General features: G+C 35.6%; 1 protein-coding gene across 1 annotated transcript in view; it reads right to left on the bottom strand.

Annotated features, from left to right (window-relative positions):
- Positions 1–977: 977 nt before the first annotated feature.
- Positions 978–14,142, bottom strand: part of LOC107564613 (mucin-5AC-like) — a gene marked incomplete at its 5' end in the record, with an annotated part of 37,396 nt that continues 24,231 nt past the window's right edge. The window contains 23 exons of the mRNA XM_016249739.1: positions 978–1,129; positions 2,191–2,224; positions 2,945–3,064; positions 3,768–3,887; positions 4,909–5,028; positions 5,134–5,229; positions 5,732–5,851; positions 5,955–6,050; positions 6,976–7,095; positions 8,129–8,169; positions 8,708–8,797; positions 9,764–9,908; positions 10,328–10,359; positions 10,456–10,586; positions 10,798–10,867; positions 11,001–11,185; positions 11,340–11,514; positions 11,737–11,920; positions 12,290–12,525; positions 12,666–12,822; positions 13,026–13,120; positions 13,304–13,392; positions 14,051–14,136. Of these exons, the coding sequence (XP_016105225.1) occupies positions 978–1,129; positions 2,191–2,224; positions 2,945–3,064; positions 3,768–3,887; positions 4,909–5,028; positions 5,134–5,229; positions 5,732–5,851; positions 5,955–6,050; positions 6,976–7,095; positions 8,129–8,169; positions 8,708–8,797; positions 9,764–9,908; positions 10,328–10,359; positions 10,456–10,586; positions 10,798–10,867; positions 11,001–11,185; positions 11,340–11,514; positions 11,737–11,920; positions 12,290–12,525; positions 12,666–12,822; positions 13,026–13,120; positions 13,304–13,392; positions 14,051–14,136 (2,694 nt within the window). The remainder of the gene's footprint in view (positions 1,130–2,190; positions 2,225–2,944; positions 3,065–3,767; positions 3,888–4,908; positions 5,029–5,133; positions 5,230–5,731; positions 5,852–5,954; positions 6,051–6,975; positions 7,096–8,128; positions 8,170–8,707; positions 8,798–9,763; positions 9,909–10,327; positions 10,360–10,455; positions 10,587–10,797; positions 10,868–11,000; positions 11,186–11,339; positions 11,515–11,736; positions 11,921–12,289; positions 12,526–12,665; positions 12,823–13,025; positions 13,121–13,303; positions 13,393–14,050; positions 14,137–14,142) is intronic.

The following is a 14,142-nucleotide window of genomic DNA, read 5'->3' as shown; positions in this document are numbered from 1 at the left end:
CAACTTCAATGCTGTATATCAGAGCGCTGTCTTTGTACTTTTGACTGAATTGTCCAGCAACTTTTATGATGTTTATTATTCAATAAATTATATTTTATATACATAGTAGTATTTAGTAAATTGTGTGTGTTCCTGATGGTGATTTTAGTGACATTGTTCCGCCATTAGATGGCGACAAGAGACTGTGTTTTACAAGTCAGCGGTAAAGACTTTTATATTGAAAGAGACGAAGCAGAAGTTATTTTTACTTTTAATAACAGCTAGTAAGACTCAGTTAACAAATGCACTGAGCAGCGCTGTCATCTGAAATCACCCTAAATAGATGAAAGGAGAGTACGACAAAGATATCGCTTTCCTCAGCGAACTTTCAAACTAATGTTTTATTGTGAAGATGATTGAGCTGAAGAATGAATGTTGTATCAGCCGCAGGTAATCACACTCGCTCAGTTAATCTCTCTCTCATAATACTCTACATAATACACGGCTTTTAATACAGTAATACAATAAGCTTTCAATGAAGCAACTCAACGTTCCTTCGTTACTAGTTCTAAAGTGATGGTTTCGAATTAGTAACGGAGGCTTGAGCTCATCTGTTAAACTGTCAAACTGAGATTTGAATCTTTGGCGGAAGGAAGTAGTTCTGCACAAAAGAGGGTTTTTAAAGACACTCCGTTGTTGTTTTTCTTATGTATTTACACACTCGTGCCGTCGAACTGTAGTATAAATGCGATATCACACGAGGAGACATGAGACAGCCATATCTCATGTCTACTCATGTGATATTGCTCATAAATCTTTAATTGATGGGAAATATAATTTTATCAATAACTACAAATCAACATTTGGTCCCAAACTAGCTAATCGCTACTGAGCACCAGCTAAAATGATTCTTAATATTGATAATTATTGAATGTTTATTGCTAAGTCTTCAGAAAGAAAGTCTTATGAAATATAATATGAATTATGTTAGTAGTTACTCACATCGATGTACTGTCACAGTGGCCAGTGCAGGATGTAACTTCGACATCCTCGATGGAAGTGCAACCATTGACATGCAGACGGGTGTTGCTCTTCTCAAGAACACAGTTGTTGGTGATGTTCATCACACCAACACAGTTTCTGGTTTCACCTGAGATATAATAGAGGTATGTAAACCTGTGACTTTTATGAACAATGCTGTATTTTACTGCATGCACTGCATTTTATATGGTGCAAAACATGTTATTTTTAAGTTGCTTAACATGTGTTAAATAATCTGCATAAGGCAGACAAACCATTTTAACATTAAAACAAATAGTTTGTCAGTATGTTCAGTGTAAAGAATATCTTACAGATCTGGCAACATCCATCAGTGTCAAATTTTAATGTTTCCTGTAAAGACAGAAATAATAGAACAGAAAACATTATTTAGATATGGTCAAATCTCCAGTTTTCCAAAACATATTGCACATTTTCAGGCAAAAAAAGTACATATTTTATTTTCTTGAAACAGTACACAAAATTTTCCAATCCAAAGTTCAAACAGTTAACATGGCCATTTATAGTATTAAAAGAATATTCACCCCATTGTGTCATCAGTTACTCAACCTCTTATTACTTTCTTTCTAGTATGAAACACAGAAGCTGTTATTTATAGCAGAATTTCCAAGCTGGTCTTTTTGTACAATGAAAGTGAATGTTGACCATGGCTATCAAACAAGGTTTTTGGGAATAACAACTTAAATTTTGGTCTGTTCCTCACATACTGTAAAGAAGACTTGGAATAAAGCACACGACTTTTATTGGTTACTTTTTATTTATTTATTTTTATTAAATCTGACAGCCCCTGACCCCCCATCCCCTTTCACTGTTTGGACCAACATGAGGGTGAGTAATTGATGACAGAAATTTCCCCCCTCTTTGATATATTAAACAAATCCAACTGCAACTTTTGTTTTGTTAAATAAGGAGTGTGATTCTTTGACTGTGTTAATTGTTTTGAGAGCATTTACTTTAGTCTGGAGAAATGTGAAAAAAAAGTAAAGAAAAATTGTAATACATCAAAGCCAAACATCCAAACTTAAGCAGTAGCATAAAGCAACAGTAATACAGAATACAAGTTTACAGGTTTACAATCCTTTGGATTAACGTCGGGGCATTTTTTTATGCTCTCCACAATCACAAGTGAGTTATTAACTTCATTGCAGGTACCAGTTGTACATTTAAACTTGTACGCCTCGTGAGCCTAAACAGAAAGGCAGAGAGGCTATATGAGATTGAAGAACAACTAAGATAATTTATCTGATGAGCTGAAAGAACGAGGAAAACATTGACAAAATTTGGCGATGTACCTGGAGAGTATGTCTGCTGTTGTCCGGCGCATTATAAATACAACATCTTTGTCTACACATTCCACAGCACTCTCCTTCTTGTTTCACATATTCAAAGCACTTGAAGGGTAAAAAGTTTGTAGTTTAATAATTCATTCCTTTTGACAGACTCATTAAAATGAACCAGAGCCAGATTCACAAAACATTCAAATCTCCTAAACTCTTATTTTCTTCTTATTTTGTAATTTAAGAATAAAATTAGGAATATTTTGTATTACCAAAAATACTTTTACTTAAGATTGTTCTTAAGACAAAACTTAAAAAGAATTCCAATTCTTGAAGAGAATGTTTTATTAAAAATCATTGCAAATAACTTCTTAAAGATATTAGAAATTGAATCTCTTTTTTTTCTTATGAAGACTTTGTGAATCCAGCCCTAGTTCTTAGGAATAATTTGGCCATGATTAGGACATAATGGCTCGCACTGTGTTCTGTTGTGTGCTAGTGAACAAAGCTACATCACCACTGTAGAATCAATTAAGGAAGCCGGTACTGCATCAGAAAATGACAGGCATACAAAACACATAGAAAACAAGTGTGTCATGTGTGGAGTATAAGCTAGTGATTTTACTTACAGGATTACAGTCACGTGAACTTGAGTAAGTGCACTTCTCATAGCTCTTCTCGGTCACGAGTGAGCCATCAATTTCACGACAGGTAACATTTCCACATTTGTAAATGTGGACTTCTCCAACCTGACAAAAGACAGACAGACTCCATTGTGATGGAAGAACAGAGCAGATTCATTGTCTGATGAACTAAAAGAATGAAGAAAAGTTCATAAATGTTTACAAATGTACCCGCATTCTATATGTGGTGTTGTCTGCCATGTAAGTACAGTTCTTCAGTACACACTTTCCACAGCAGTCTTCTTCTTGTTTCACATATTCAGAGCCCTTGAAGGGTAAAAACACGTTTGCAGTTTAATAGTTCATTCCTTTTGACAGACTCATTAAAAAGAACCAGAGCCAGATTTACAATCTTATCTCTTATTTTCTCTATTTTCTAATTTAAGAATAAAATTAGGAATATTTTGTATTACCAAAAATACTTTTTTTTTTAAAGATTGTTCTCAAGACAAAACTTAAGAAGAATTCAAATTCTTGAATAGAATGTTGTTAAAAATCATCATAAATAACTTCTTAAATGTAGAAATTTAGTATCTTTTTTTCTTAAGACGACTTTGTGAATCCAGCCTTGGTTCTTAGGAATAATTTGGCCATGAAAAGGACATAATGGCTCACACTGTGTTTGCTGTTGTGTGCTAGTGAACAAAGCTACATCACCACTGTAGAATCAATTAAGAAAAACTGTATTGCGTCAGAAAATGACAGGCATAAGAAACACATAGAAAACAAGTGTGTCATGTGTGGAGTATAAGCTAGTGATTTTACTTACAGGATTACAGTCACGTGAACTTGAGTAAGTGCACTTCTCATAGCTCTTCTCGGTCACGAGCGAGCCATCAATTTCACGACAGGTAACATTTCCACATTTGTAAATGTGGACTTCTCCAACCTGACAAAAGACAGACAGACTCCATTGTGATGGAAGAACAGAGCAGATTCATTGTCTGATGAACTAAAAGAATGAAGAAAAGTTCATAAATGTTTACAAATGTACCCGCATTCTATATGTGGTGTTGTCTGCCATGTAAGTACAGTTCTTCAGTACACACTTTCCACAGCAGTCTTCTTCTTGTTTCACATATTCAGAGCCCTTGAAGGGTAAAAACACGTTTGCAGTTTAATAGTTCATTCCTTTTGACAGACTCATTAAAAAGAACCAGAGCCAGATTTACAATCTTATCTCTTATTTTCTCTATCTCGGTCACGAGCGAGCCATCAATTTCACGACAGGTAACATTTCCACATTTGTAAATGTGGACTTCTCCAACCTGACAAAAGACAGACAGACTCCATTGTGATGGAAGAACAGAGCAGATTCATTGTCTGATGAACTAAAAGAATGAAGAAAAGTTCATAAATGTTTACAAATGTACCCGCATTCTATATGTGGTGTTGTCTGCCATGTAAGTACAGTTCTTCAGTACACACTTTCCACAGCAGTCCATGCATAAAACCTCCTTCATATTCATGACATGTGTCATGTCATGATTATGAAGGTGTCATGTCAGTCTTATGCACACCCCTTCAAGTAAAGTGTTACCGAATATTTTGTATTACCAAAAATACTTTTTTTTTAAAAGATTGTTCTCAAGACAAAACTTAAGAATTCAAATTCTTGAATAGAATGTTGTTAAAAATCATCATAAATAACTTCTTAAATGTAGAAATTTAGTATCTTTTTTTCTTAAGACGACTTTGTGAATCCAGCCTTGGTTCTTAGGAATAATTTGGCCATGAAAAGGACATAATGGCTCACACTGTGTTTGCTGTTGTGTGCTAGTGAACAAAGCTACATCACCACTGTAGAATCAATTAAGAAAAACTGTATTGCGTCAGAAAATGACAGGCATAAGAAACACATAGAAAACAAGTGTGTCATGTGTGGAGTATAAGCTAGTGATTTTACTTACAGGATTACAGTCACGTGAACTTGAGTAAGTGCACTTCTCATAGCTCTTCTCGGTCACGAGCGAGCCATCAATTTCACGACAGGTAACATTTCCACATTTGTAAATGTGGACTTCTCCAACCTGACAAAAGACAGACAGACTCCATTGTGATGGAAGAACAGAGCAGATTCATTGTCTGATGAACTAAAAGAATGAAGAAAAGTTCATAAATGTTTACAAATGTACCCGCATTCTATATGTGGTGTTGTCTGCCATGTAAGTACAGTTCTTCAGTACACACTTTCCACAGCAGTCTTCTTCTTGTTTCACATATTCAGAGCCCTTGAAGGGTAAAAACACATTTGCAGTTTAATAGTTCATTCCTTTTGACAGACTCATTAAAAAGAACCAGAGCCAGATTTACAATCTCATCTCTTATTTTCTCTATTTTCTAATTTAAGAATAAAATTAGGAATATTTTGTATTATCAAAAATACTTTTTTTTTTAAAGATTGTTCTCAAGACAAAACTTAAGAAGAATTCAAATTCTTGAATAGAATGTTGTTAAAAATCATCATAAATAACTTCTTAAATGTAGAAATTTAGTATCTTTTTTTCTTAAGACGACTTTGTGAATCCAGCCTTGGTTCTTAGGAATAATTTGGCCATGAAAAGGACATAATGGCTCACACTGTGTTTGCTGTTGTGTGCTAGTGAACAAAGCTACATCACCACTGTAGAATCAATTAAGAAAAACTGTATTGCGTCAGAAAATGACAGGCATAAAAAACACATAGAAAACAAGTGTGTCATGTGTGGAGTATAAGCTAGTGATTTTACTTACAGGATTACAGTCACGTGAACTTGAGTAAGTGCACTTCTCATAGCTCTTCTCAGTCACGAGCGAGCCATCAATTTCACGACAGGTAACATTTCCACATTTGTAAATGTGGACTTCTCCAACCTGACAAAAGACAGACAGACTCCATAAGGATTGAAGAACAGCAGATCCATTGTCTGATGAACTAAAAGAATGAAGAAAAGTTAACAAATGTTTACAAATGTACCCGCATCATATATGTGGTGTTGTCTGCCATGTAAGTACAGTTCCTTGGTACACACTTTCCACAGCAGTCTTCTTCTTGTTTCACATATTCAGAGCCCTTGGAGTGCAGAAATAAGTTTACAGTTTCAATAATTCAGTGGTACCTTTCTTTATACTGCATTCTCAAATCACAGTCTTTTTAAGTTAGGTTAGGTTAGGTACACTTTATTGTCCCTGAGGGAAATTCCCAAGTTCTACTTTTGAAAATGCTGAGGAAAGAGCAACAGGTGATGTTAATGAGGAGGTGAGCAGAGAAACATGAACAACCAGTCAGTAAATAAACTGATGTGTCTCACAAAGGTAAAATATACCTGGTTCATTTCAAATCGGATATAATCAAAAACTTGCAGTTTAGTAAGGAAATCTGTAGTGACCTCAGTTACCGCTCTGAATGATTCGTTGGTTGAGTGATTCTGATTCAAACCACTGACTTACCAGTAGGTTTAAGACTCTTTTGTGAATCCTTTTGATTGACTCATTAAAAATAACTTAATAAGAATCATTTGTACATGAATTAGACATAACAGCTCACGCTGGATGTTTGTTTATGCATGTAGGCAACATTGGTGCGCACTCTAAAGTAATTTGGTAATCAACTAACCGCACCTCATGAGATGATCTATGATAAAAGCACTTGTGGAAGCACACATGGTTTGTGACTGTTGCCAACGACGAGTAGATTTTAATTTGTTGTTAGAAATCTGGAATTTTTTTCACATTTGCGACCATTTTTGTCACAGTATGGAGCCGCACAGAGAGTATAGCTAAATGTGAGATGTACAGTGACATCAATCCCAATTAAAGTAGTAAGGAAAATCAGGATGAACGTCATTGGTCAGTGAGCCACAATGTCACTAGTAAACAAGAGTGCAACATCATCACTGTAAAATCATCATCATAATACTTCAGAAAGTGACAGCAATACAAAATACACAGAAAACAAGTGTGTATTGTGTGGAGTTTAAGCTAGTGATTATACGTACAAGTTTACAGTGAAATTGACCCGAGTATGTGCACGTCTTGGAGTTCTTCTCAGTCACAAAGGAGCCGTTAATTTGACGGCAAGTAATAGTTTCACATGTGTAATGGCGGACTTCTCCAACCTAACAAAAAGACAGACAGACTCCATTGAAGAACAGAGCAGATTCACCGTTTGATGAAGTGAATAAAATGATAACAAATACAAGAACATGATCAACTTGATACAAAAATGATAATTTAAAGGTGGGGTAAGCGAGCTTTCAAAAACGCTTTAGAAAACTGATTCGGGCCGACTAGCAAAACAAACTTGGAGCCAATCAGCAGTAAGGGGCGTGTCTACTCATGATGTGGAGGAGAGAGCGTTCAGTGCACAAGACGGACATTAGCCGAGCCGAGCGACAGAAAGATAGAGATGGCGGATAAAAAACAAGAGGAAAATGTCTGCGGAACAAAAGAAGGCTAAAGGCAAGAAGTAGGACCCGTGTAAATATCGGATCAGCTTTCCAGCGCTGGAGAGAACTCAAGGAGCGGAAGGCCTGCGATCGGACGCCGAGGTTGCTTTGTTTCTTCTCGATAGGTGAGTAACACCGTGTCTGCACCGCAACAGCTAAAGTCTGTCTAGTACTGGACGCGACAAAGCGACCGTTGAAAATCATTTGAAATTTGTGTCAATACGTCATGAATAGAACGCATCAGCAGTTTTCTGTCGGGGATGTGGCTCGGCACGACATGACAAATCCCCGACAGAAAACTGCTGATGCGTTCTATTCATGACGTATTGACACAAATTTCAATTTGTTTCAATTTTCGAGCCACATCCAGTGTAGACCATAGATATTTATATACTGTATATCTATGGTGTAGACAGCATCACTGATTATAATGAGTTCCATAGTCGCGCCGCGCCATTCGGCGTAGACACGGTGTAACATTGGTTTTCCTTTGTTTCACAGAACTAATCGTTACCTGGGTTGCGTACATATGTGTGGGGCGGAGCTATCAAAATAGGGGCGAGACCCTTTTGGGGTAGGGACATGTTTGTTTTGGTGATTTCAAATGTCAACACTGGCTACCAGAAATCGCTTACCCCACCTTTAATGCCTTTGCTTAATTTTAGAATCTTTCATCTATAGTTAATTAATACAAAAAGCTCACCATGTACTCAGTGTTATTATACACACAGACATCTTTAGGCACTAAAAAGAAAAAAAATAAACAATTTTGGAAATTGCTTATAGAGAAACTTCAGCCAAAAATAAAAAGGAGACATGGTGAAGAATGCACTTTTCAATACAACTGTGATGAATGGGTACTGAGGCATTAAAGTTTCAGAAACAATGCAAAAGCACCATGATTGTAACCTTAAAGTGAACTAAACAAGTTATGTGCCATATTCCAAGTCTGATGACGTTATATGATACCTTTAAAGACATTGTAATTGGTCCAAATTAGTACAACAACAAAACCCCAGCCCACATTCATTTCAACTGCATTGACAAAACTGACCAGTTTCTCCTTTTCACAGTTACATGGGTATGGAATGATATGATGATAAGTAAATGAGAAAAATATGTTTTTGATGTGAGCTATTATTTTTAGAAGTTGCAGTTTTGTAGAGGAAAAAAGGATTCACTTAATTTCTTTGTAAAAATTGCTTTCTTGGAAAATACAAAAGGTTTTTGACAAACAGCAATGATATTTGAGTAGGAATCAGTAAGACAATTTGAGACTTACCACAGGAACAGCAACGGTCTTCAGTTATATTTAATGCTAATTTAAATCCCACATCACATTTCTTCGTAATGCATTGCTTAGGATCGCAAACTGAATGGATGAAGAATATTTAAATTAATATCTCTGAATGTTTTGTAACATTGTTATGTGTTTATGACTGTTATTAGGTCAAAGTGGAAGAAATATCGGTCCCACTTTATATTAGGTGGCCTTAACTACTGTGTACTTGCATTTAAATTAATCTTTTGATACAATGCACTTATTGTGCACATACATGTTTTACATTGTACTTATATTTTAAAAATACCTGCATGTAATTACATCTGTAATTATTTATAATTACACTGTTGACCCATCCCTTATACCTTAACCCACCCTTAAACCTACCCATACCACCAAACCTGTCCCTACCATACCCATATCCCACCTCAATAGTAGCAGAATTGTTTTGGGTTACACTTTATTTTAAGGTGTCCTTGTTACAGTGTAATTATACATATAAGTACTGAGTAATATTAATTAACTGCATGTACTTATTATATGGTTAGGGTTAGGATTTGGGTTTGGCTTAGGGTTACTTGCATGTAATTATGCATAATTTAGTAAGTACATGTAACGTGTAACGGACACCTTCAATTAAAGTGTTACCATGTTTTGCTATACAATATGAACACAATAAGTGCACTATTAATTTTTTGATGTAAGTTTGAAGTAAGTGATTAAGGCCACCTAATATAAACTGGGACCGAAATATCAAGTGGTTTCACGTTCATTTGATGCTTATGACCACACCAGCAGGTTGAAACTAGATCAGCCATTTAAGTTTAAATGTCCTTTAAGTGCTTATGTGTTTTGAAGTCCTTATTGTTCTTACCCATGCAATGTTAGCAATTATTATCAACTTGTACTGTATTCATAGTCACGGCTGAGAATCTTTTGATCAGCAATATCAATGTACACTTATAAGTCTATCAGACACATTTTAAAATTTTGAATCAAGAGAATCAAATTATATCAGCTTTTTTATTGATTCTTGATAAATTCTTGATAACTTACCACAAGTTGGACAGCAGTTTTGAACAGATCTTATGTATCCGTCAGCACAGGGGATTTCAGTTAGACACTTTACAGGCTCTTTCAAACGAATGCCAGAAGTAGTGCAATTATATATGTTACAATCAACTGTCCATGTATCCCCAGGCTGCAGAAAAAGAAATTAGTTGATGACAGTTAGTTTTTGGTAATTTTAGTTTAAATTTAAATTGTTTATTTAGTTTAAATTGTGAAAATGTGTTATGTCTCTGACTAAAATGAGACCCTCTGCTATTAACAAGAGCCTCAAGATACAAGATTTTTATTTGTCACATACATGGTTATATAGGGAATATATGACCAGCAGTGAAATGTAAGTGAATCTTGAAGCCTGCAGCTTTGGTCAAATATAGGGTGGAAAAGAGGGAATTGGGGCCCTAGACAACAATTTCAGCTGAGGGGGTCAGAAGCAATAAACACTACCAGGGCCCTGGAAACTCTAGTGATAGCTAAGATGTTTCTAAGCCCATGTTACTGCTGTATCATTGTTTCTCTGTGCAAGACACACTTTAAATTATAGTGACATACCTTTTTAGGTAAATCATTAGGGCCAATGCAATCTACAAAGAGGGAAGAAAAACAACCAAATCAATAATATGGCATCAAGACGCATTAAATTAGCAAACAGAGAAAGTAAATGAAGAAACACTTCTTACCGCAGTAAGATGTACACATATTTGATGTCATATTAACCCGATATTGGCCATCAGGACAATAACAACCTTCCGTTATCATTTGGTTACAATCAATCCTGTGACATTCTTTCTCTGCATACATATCATTGTACCTAGTTGAAAAAAAGTACAGTAGAAGTAGAGATTTGTCAATTAGAATGACTACTAAAATGCAGTACATTTTACAGTTACATTGAGTCATTTAGCAGACACTTTTATCCAAAGCGATGTACAAATGAGATTTTAGAGCATTCAGTATTATAATTTCACTTATTAAATATGATTATTTTATGAATATGAATATGAACTGATGAGATTTATTACGATGTACTGCAGGATTTTTCCACTTTAGGTCCACATGCCTTGTAGATTTTGTGACTGGGACACTTGAATTCTGAGACAGAAAACAATGACAAGATGGCACTTTCAGATACAGTATATAATATCATGATTTAACAGTAAATATACAAATGCATACATTACACATGTCAATGTTACTACAATCGTGTGTGCTTTTGTGAGTGTACCACATAGCCCTTTGAGGACAGGTGAGCTTCTCCAGTCCACACAGATAGACTTTTGACCACATAGCTGTGCATAGGCCTCCACACTAGAACAGGCAACAGACTCATTTCCCATTCTTGATACATCATATACACATGCCTTATAATGGTCCTGATGGGGAATGGCATTATGGCAGCTTTTAAACAAACTGTAAACAAAATACAAAACTGTGAGCCCCCCAAAAATTCAATTTCACTGATTTTAGTAGAGAATGACTAAACAAAAACATGTGAATTGTATTTAACATCATGATGTAATTCTTTTAAGTATCACTCTCAAACTCTGTTTGTCTTTTGCCTTACTTGCTAGGGATGATTTCACAGACAGTAATGTTTGGAGGGCTAGATGGAGAAGGTGCACGAGGAGGTGGATCACATACTGGGGGGACCATCCAAAATTGTGCCATGTGCTCACATGAATTGTCGATTGTTCCATTAGGAAGTCTGCAGTCATTTCTGGTGTTGTTGTCACAATACCCTACAAATTATCGACAGAATCAAAGAGAAGCAAAACCCAAACTGTATATTTTCTGTATATTACAGCTGCAATAAGTCAGGATGGAAAAGCGATATATATTCAGGTATTTCCATACGAGACATTGTCATACTGTACATAAACTACAAATTACTTTTCTTTCATTATGTGAAACAACTCTATTAATCACAATTGCATTTACTGCAGAAAGAGATTTGTACTTACCACACTGTCCTTGTGTATTATCATGAAAGTAGGAGAATGGGAGTCTGATTTTGACATCTAAATCTCCGACTGTAATCTCAGTTTTGATATCAGAGATATTCAGAGTCACTGTCATGCCAGTAGTAGAGATGATGATGTTATCGATTACATATGTTGGCTTTTTCTCTTCATCATTAACATAGACCTAAGGGAAATATTTATGATAAAAAATGTAATACTATGTATTACATGAACATGCTGAATTGTTTTTTGTTTGTTTTAGGGATTTTAGGGAGGTTTTCAAATAGATGTCTACATTCCCTCAGTAACCGCGGGACCTGATTGGATTTCTTGCAGTACAGGATTAAATTTACACTGATTAAATGCACACTGTCACACTATCAACATGGGGGATCTAAATTAGGGTAGAACGGTTGGAAAGAAAAGAGCATTTGTACACTAAGTAAAATTCAGAGTGAGTAAGGTACTAGTCCTGTGCAGACCTACTTTTAAATGCTAGAATGTTTTTCAAGAGTGTGAGTTTTGGTAAACAAATTTGTCTGAATAAACTTACATGGATCCCTTCATTATTGCTGGTCAGCTTGATTTTGTAGGATTTGTAATACACAATCACATACTCAGGGCAAGCAAGAAGGTCTGTAACATCACAATAGTAGTTTTTAACATGGACACTGATGTTGTATCTTGGGATGATTTCTTGGAACAAAACATAAGTGCAGTTTCCTTGGAAAGCATAGTATTGTCCATCAAAGGTTCTGTAATGAGGGTCACCCCAGGTCATGCACAAACCTGTTGGCTCCGAAAACAAGTTAAACAATAGTTCAATATAATGCATTGCCAAAACAACATTATTTTTGATAGCATATTAAAAGATCAATTTGAACAAAATGTCAAAAAACAAAACAAAAAACAATATGATTTAAACTCACATTCACACTCATACTTATAGCAGCAGCCATTGTTGTAATACACCTTCACAGGATCAAACCCGTTGTCACATTTATGGTTTGAAGTTATTGGTTCACAATATACAGGTTCCGGGGTGAGTTTTCCATTTTTGCATGTTAACACAGTGCATGCGTCTGTCTGTTATACAAAAATAGAAGTTCAAAGGAGTTCAATAAAATTGAGTAATAAAGGTTAATAAAACAGTCATAATTCATTTCAGGGGTTTTTACAGTACAGTAGTACAGTAATAAAAAGTAACTATTATTTTTAAATTATTATTTATACACTGAAATAATAAACACAAATAGTATGTGATGATTGATTTTAGCTTCTCTTATTACCGTGTGATTGTCAGATCGAATCTTTTTTACAATATAACAAGAGGAGTTGCAATAAGCAGTATAGCACTCATCCTGTAGAGGGCTGATTGTTGAGCCTATAATTACAATCAAAGATTTAAAGAGGAGACAAAAAAAATTGTTTAAAGTTCAAACCATGTCCACCAAATCATGTCTATTTCAAACTAACTGTAAATCAATCTAAAAAGCAAATTTACATGCACTAAACAGACACAATAATAATAATTATTATTTTTTATTATTATCAAGGCAGTACTCACCCACTGGGTAGTTTACATTTTCATATATGCAGAAACATTTGGTAGACATAGATGTTTCTGTTGTTGTAGATGGTGGTGTTATAGTTGTGCTAATTGTTGTAGGAGTTGTGGTTGACACTCTAGTTGTTGTTGAGCTAGCAGTAGATGTTCCTGTTGTTGTAGATGGTGGTGTTACAGTAGTTGTGATAGTTGTTGTAGGAGTTGTGGTTGACACTGTAGTTTTTGTAGAGCTAGCAGTAGATGTTCCTGTTGTTGTAGATGGTGGTGTTACAGTAGTAGTGGTAGTTGTTGTAGGAGTCGTGGTTGACACTGTAGTAGTTGTAGAGCTAGCAGTAGATGTTCCTGTTGTTGTAGATGGTGGTGTTACAGTAGTTGTGATAGTTGTTGTAGGAGTTGTGGTTGACACTGTAGTTTTTGTAGAGCTAGCAGTAGATGTTCCTGTTGTTGTAGATGGTGGTGTTACAGTAGTAGTGGTAGTTGTTGTAGGAGTCGTGGTTGACACTGTAGTAGTTGTAGAGCTAGCAGTAGATGTTCCTGTTGTTGTAGATGGTGGTGTTACAGTAGTCGTGGTAGTTGTTGTAGGGCTAACAGTAGATGTTTCTGTTGTTGTTGCAGGAGTCGTGGTTGACACTGTAGTAGTAGTAGAGCTAACAGTAGATGTTCCTGTTGTTGTAGATGGTGGTGTTACAGTAGTAGTGGTAGTAGGTATTGTAGGAGTTGTGGTTGACACTGTAGTTGTTGTTGAGCTAGCAGTAGATGTTCCTGTTGTTGTAGATGGTGGTGTTATAGTAGTCGTGGTAGTAGTTGTGGTTGACACTGTAGTAGTTGTAGAGCTAGCA

This window comes from Sinocyclocheilus grahami, unplaced genomic scaffold, assembly GCF_001515645.1.
Source record: "Sinocyclocheilus grahami isolate Dianchi unplaced genomic scaffold, SAMN03320097.WGS_v1.1 scaffold950.1, whole genome shotgun sequence".
Lineage (NCBI taxonomy): Eukaryota > Metazoa > Chordata > Actinopteri > Cypriniformes > Cyprinidae > Sinocyclocheilus > Sinocyclocheilus grahami.
The sequence above is the reverse complement of the archived record's forward strand: the minus strand, read 5'-3'. Positions and strand labels throughout refer to the sequence as shown.